This window comes from Grammomys surdaster, unplaced genomic scaffold (assembly GCF_004785775.1).
Source record: "Grammomys surdaster isolate TR1022 unplaced genomic scaffold, NIH_TR_1.0 125690, whole genome shotgun sequence".
Taxonomy (NCBI): Eukaryota; Metazoa; Chordata; class Mammalia; order Rodentia; family Muridae; genus Grammomys; species Grammomys surdaster.
Genome location: NW_021620526.1, coordinates 30,901 through 36,982, shown reverse-complemented (window position 1 = coordinate 36,982; position 6,082 = coordinate 30,901). Strand labels below are relative to the sequence as shown.

At 43.7% G+C, this 6,082-nt stretch overlaps 1 protein-coding gene across 1 annotated transcript in view; it reads left to right on the top strand.

Annotated features, from left to right (window-relative positions):
* Znf185 (zinc finger protein 185 with LIM domain) overlaps positions 1-6,082 on the top strand; it is a 40,512-nt gene that overhangs the window by 13,386 nt on the left and 21,044 nt on the right. The window contains exons 11-12 of the mRNA XM_028788011.1: positions 623-706; positions 1,537-1,623. Of these exons, the coding sequence (XP_028643844.1) occupies positions 623-706; positions 1,537-1,623 (171 nt within the window). The remainder of the gene's footprint in view (positions 1-622; positions 707-1,536; positions 1,624-6,082) is intronic.

Genomic DNA, 6,082 nt, shown 5'->3' with positions numbered 1-6,082 from the left:
AGGCCCTGAATCCAATGGCAGTGCCCCTCTGAGACCAGGAAATGTGGACACAGACACAAAAGTTAATGAAGACAGTGGCCTAAACTGGAGTGAGACAAATACAATTTGTCCCAACCCTGGCAACACCTCAATTTCAGATTTCTGACCTCCACTTCTGGGGTTTTTAAGACATTTAGTTGGTGGTACTTTGCTTTAGTAGTCGCAGCTAAGAACACACTATTCTTTGTTATTTTGTCTATGGGGCGGGGGATGCTGCCAACACCCATTTTCCCCCCACTGCTGATTGTATTTTAGTCAGCTACTGTCATTCAACACAGTACTGTATGCTCACTTCTGGGCCTTTGCATTGGCTAGGCCTTGGGCTTGGAACATTTGGAATGCTGGCTTCTTGTTGACTTTCTACCTACAGCTTACCCTCTTTGCATCTCTTGAGAGCATATTTCTAAATGAAGTCAGACTCATGAGTTCCAGGGAATATTCCAATGGTGATATCCTTCTGAGCTGGAGTGGCCATGGCTTTAGTCACCGGACTCTTCTGGACACTGGTGAAAGTATATCCTTCAAAGGCCAGAAAGCACCAAGGTAGCTGAGAAGACCACAAGTGCCACTTTTTTACCCACAGGGTTGATGTGGTAGATGAGGACGTGCTTCCTGAGAAAAAACAGGAACCATCTGCTCTGGCAAGACCCAATCCTGACTTAAGCAGGTAATCAGTCACTCACCTTGGGCTATGAGAGACTGGCCACTGCAGCAGTAGCATCCCATTGTTAAGCTTGCACCTAGCACTTCTATAAGTTGGCAAAAAGGGGTGAAAGGCAGAATAAGTCCTATGTCAGGAGACTAGTTGAGGGAGGTGAGGGTCTTATTGGATACAGGTCAACTTCTGTAGAGATGCAAACAGGGGAAGATGAGGTTATGCTAAATTAGGATAGGCCCTGAATCCAATGGCAGTGCCCCTCTGAGACCAGGAAATGTGGTAAGTTCACCCTACCTAGGAGACACACCTATTGTCTCCAGCACTTCTCACATCTGCCTTCTTTGCCAGTATGGATGGAGGTAGGACCCAAATATCTCAGGAGATTCTAATTGAGTGCATGCCAAATATGCCTAGCGCCTCTGGAAGCCAGGAACACAGATACATGTCAAGAACCAGCTTTAGACTATGAGCTAGTAATATGGCTTCTCACTGGCCTGGATGGCTGGGTTTGGCAACCAGGGAAGGTCTAGGAGTAGGGTAACAGTGAAGTGCTGTTACTTTCTGGCTGCTACCCCAGTGACATTTCTAAAATGTCAGACTGACCATGTCAAACCCCTTACCTCCACTTCAAGACCATCTTGCAGCTTCCCCTTACCAGGCACATCTGCTAGAATGCCCACCTAGAAGCTCCTTCATTGTCTGAGGGTAGCCTAGAGTCATTTCTGGGTGGGAGATTGGTGATATCCATCCATGGAAGAAGAATACCCATGGATGCTGACACAGAGGGGAAGGAGAAGCATCTCTCCCACACATTCTCCAGTCTCTCCTTTGGCCTACAGCTTAACAACTGAGAAGATTGTCCATCTGCAGATCACAACCCCCAGAGCAGGACTCCACCTGGTGGCTCCAGATCTGGAAGTCCTGAGGTACTGAGACCCTATTGCTGTCCTGTTTCTCTTTATACCTTTCTCAAGATGAGAGAGAAGAAGGAGAGTGGCTCTACCACTATGGGGATGACTAGTTTGTAGGAGGTGTGGCAAACCTGGGTTCTCCATCACTGTCTTGATATACATTTAAAATAGTTATGTAATGAGTAATTATGCAATGTAATTTTGTGAGGACAAAGACCTGGCCTTGTGATTTAGTGGTGATTGGGAGTTCCTGGGCCAGAGCTATTGACTTCGTCTGATGAAGGAGACAGATAGATGCTAATATGAATGAGATCAGCTTGTAATGCTTACCATGCCATGTACCTCAGTTCCCTCAGAAAGTGACAGGACTGGTCAGCAGAGCTGGGTGGGAACACTGTGTCTGTGTAACTCTTTATTAAAACCAGAGTTTTAATTATGTTGCTTATAGGAGAAGGCATTAGGAACTGGGTGGGGTTCTTGGGTCTGCCTTTACAGTTCACAATGTGACAGTGTCCTGTGCTTCAAATAAGAATAGATGAAGGGGCTGCATCCATCAAGGAGCACAAAGATCCAAGCTCCTTTTCCTTGGCGTGGGCAGGCAGGAGACAGGCCAGCTCTATCATCAATCTTCTAACTCTCTGTCACCTATCTTACTGTCCCACTCCCCATGCTGCCTTCCACTCATCTACCTGGGGACATTAAGTTGATAGCATGAAAGGACAGTGAGTAGCCTATCAGGCTATACAGACCAGGAAGAATACATTTCAAGGACAGACAAGGGGGAAAAGGTAGAAGGAGACCAGAAACATGTGGCCAAGAAAACAGAAGGTGTCACAGGATTGAGGGAAGAGAGGTGGTAAGTCTGAGGGAGAGACCCACTGGTGACCCAAAATAGTGTTGATACTTACTGACTTCTGGAGTTGGTAACACGGGGCTTCTGATGATCTCAGAATTGACTGAGAGGTTACAACAAGAACTCAGAAGAAAGCTGAGTTACAGTTCTTGTTACTTGTGAAACTTGGAACACACCACTCAGGCCTTCTGAGCATCAGATGGCTCATCTGAAAAAACAGGATAATGATATTGAAGTTGATGAATTAATGTGTGGAAAGTTGGAAGAACAGAGTCTGGCCCCTAGTCAACACAGGTGCCTAATAATGACGATTTGTGACTTGGTCAGTTCATCATTAGTACGTTTTCAGCTCCTTCAAGGCATCTGACATTTAAGGATGAGGTAACTGCCTCCATCAGAGTGTGAGTGGAGGAGTAAAGTCATTTCTTACCTCTGCAGAGTCCAGTGTTAGCAAGTGACATACAAACCAGCACTATACTACTGCTGCATATCTGCAGAGGAAGTACTGAGCAATAGAGAGAGAGGCTGGGTCTATAAAGAGCAATTCTATAATATTTCCCCAGAGGCACACCAACTCCAGACCAGGCTATCCCTCTCAAAGTCCTTGAGCCCCCACTATGGTGTCATTGGGGACCCCTAGACCCCCCTCCCCAGTGTGGAGTGATCCCTGAGATTGAGGAAAGGAGAGCTTGGATGAATGGGAAAGGTTTTGTCTTCCCTTCCCGGCTTACTAGCAGCCCAGAATTCCTTGTGTCTTGCTCTACTGACCCTTGAGCATCAATGTGGCTACCTCCCTCTGAGTTTTCACATGTTGTTTCTATTCTTGTTTGTAAGCCATTAAATCTGAATAGAAATGTTTGCCTAGAGTCCACAGGGGTTTGGACTGGCTCTGATCAGAGCAATTTAGAGAGGCAAAGATTTCTGCTCCCAGGTCATCTAAATTACAGAATGTCGAATGATCAAAGTGCTGAAACAGATGTCACCAACACCACATCCTTTGCCTGTTGATGTTTTACTTCATTTTGGATTTTCTTCTTTTCCAGTCTAGCCAGTCTCACACCTCCATCATTGATTCTCAAATTCCTGCAGAGCAAATACAAGCCCCTAACTCATAGCTATTGGCCCATCCCTCAGCAAGGACTGGCCTTGGGTACAATGAATGTGTGGAGAAGGCAGAAAAAAAGAACTAACAAATGACCTAATAATAGAGGAATCACTGCCTTCTTGCAAACTCTGCCTTCCTCACATATTTATCTGCCTAACTAGCCTTTGTCTCCAGGGATGACTCTGTTTTAGTTTGGAACCATGTTAGGATAGGTACAATTGTCACCTTTTTGATTGCCCCATTACTGGAAAAAGAGAAGTAAGCAACATGGTTCCAAACTAAAATGGAGTCATCCCTGGAGGCAAAGACTAGTTAGGCAGATGTTGGCACAAATAATAGTACAGTGCTAAACTGTGCTAGCAACCTTATTGTTGGTATGAAGAGAGCTAAAACTTCTGAAAGGCTGGCCCATCCTCATGACCTCCTGAAGTCTACCCATGTGACTCCTTTGAGGACACTCTTCTGGCTGCTTTCCCAACTGGCTTCTCAGCAGGTTCATTTTCTCACAAATTTACCTAGTTGCAGTGGGTGCCTGAAGCTCCACCTCTGTAATCTAAGGCCATTAGGCCAGGGACTCAATTCTTTTCTTCTTCTTCTTTTTTTTTTGTTGTTGTTGTTTTGTTTTTTTGAGACAGGGTTTCTCTGTATGGCCTTGGCTGTCCTGGAACTCACTCTGTAGACCAGGCTGGCCTTGAACTCAGAAATCCGCTTGCCTCTGCCTCCCAAGTGCTAGGATTAAAGGTGTACGCCACCACCGCCCAGCCAAGGGACTCAATTCTTTGAGTTGCCACTAATGTATCTTTTTGCTATCTGTGCAGGCATCAGAACCATCTTCCCCAAATAAACCACGATGTGTTTATCCCCCTCTTTCAACTTCCCAATGGCTCCTTACTTCCTTGAAATTAAGTCCAAACCTGTCTCTAGCTCCCATTGTTCTTTGTGACAGTGGGGACTCCCTATTCCAGCCTTTACTTTTTCCTGTACCACAATGGTACAAACTGTTTCAGAGTGCTGTTGGCTACTGTAGAAGACATATGATCTACTCTGGCTCCAGTGGCTTTCTCTTTGACTATTCATTGTAATCATCCTTCCTGCTTACATACCCTCATAAAACAAATCCATTTGTTTTACAGTGAAGCTAAACCTCAAACTCATTTGAAAAATGATTTGTAGGATTTAGTGCAGTCTGTCACAGTTATTTATACTAGTTTGATATCATATATATATATATATATATATATATATGTACATGTGTATGCATGTCTGTATGTATGTGCACATGTGCATGCTCGTGTGTGTGTGTGTGTGTGTGTGTGTCCACATGGGTGTCAACATCAGAGATCAACTTCTAGTGTCTTCCTTAGGCACCACACATCTTGTTTTGTGAGACAGGGTCTCTTCTCAGCCTAGAGTAGCTGGAGACTAATGAGTGAGGGGACTGGAGATCAGGGCCTTGTTCCATGAATGAAACTTTATCAGGTTTTAATCCAAAGAAGAACTGCTGTGGTTTGTGGACTTAAAGATTAATAGATATTTGAATTTTAACATCACACTGCAGTCACCTTTTTACTTTAAATCATATGCTGGGAAGTGATGTGGAAAGTGGATCTTTAAGCTACAGGCCTTGTTATGCACCACTTTTTTCTTTTAAATTTTACTAACGATTAGCACTGAATGAAAATATTAGCTGATGATACTTACAGTATGTTGTCTCTATGTCCTTTATAGTTGTCTCAATAGCCCTGTGAGATGGGTAAATGGGGAAACAAACAGGTTAAGTGACTTATCCAAACACATACCTGTGGCAACTGAGTCCTAATGAACAGCCTCAAAGAGAAGCCTTCAGAGAAACTTCAGCAAACTAGTTGATGAGATATGTTTGAAGCTTAATGTCACCTTCCAGCTGGTGTACTGATCTGGTATTATCGTGATTATTATTATGATCATTCCCCAAGCCAAGAAAGATTTCTAATTGTGGGATTTGATAGGGGAGAAAACTTGGCTTCACATGTGTGATGAGCAACTAGGAATAAACTCTAAATCTGCCCAACTGCAGAGCCCAGGTCCAGACAGTAACATTCTGCTAATATTTACCAGCTTGAAAAAAATCAATGCAAACATTTCTGATGACACTGTTTAATAACTGGCTGTGTTTGGATTTTTCACATTTAAATTTTAAATTTTTTTATGTGTATTAGTGTTTTGCCTGCACGTGTGTGTTTGCAACAGCACCCATTGGCAGTGTCAGTAGAGGACAATGGATCTTCAGAGGCAAGTTAGAGACTATTTTTAGCTGTATGTGGGTGCTTGGAATAAAACTTAAGATTTCTATAGAGTAGACAGTGCCCTTAACTGCTGAACCATCTTTCCAGCCTCTTGCCTGGGGAAGTATTAATAACAAAACATTCATTGAGATTTTTGTTTAATTTCCTGAGGGTATGTCTCCAGCATTTTTATTAAGCATTCCAATTTCCTCTCTTCTCCAATATACATTGGAGATGGCAGTTCTTGATCAG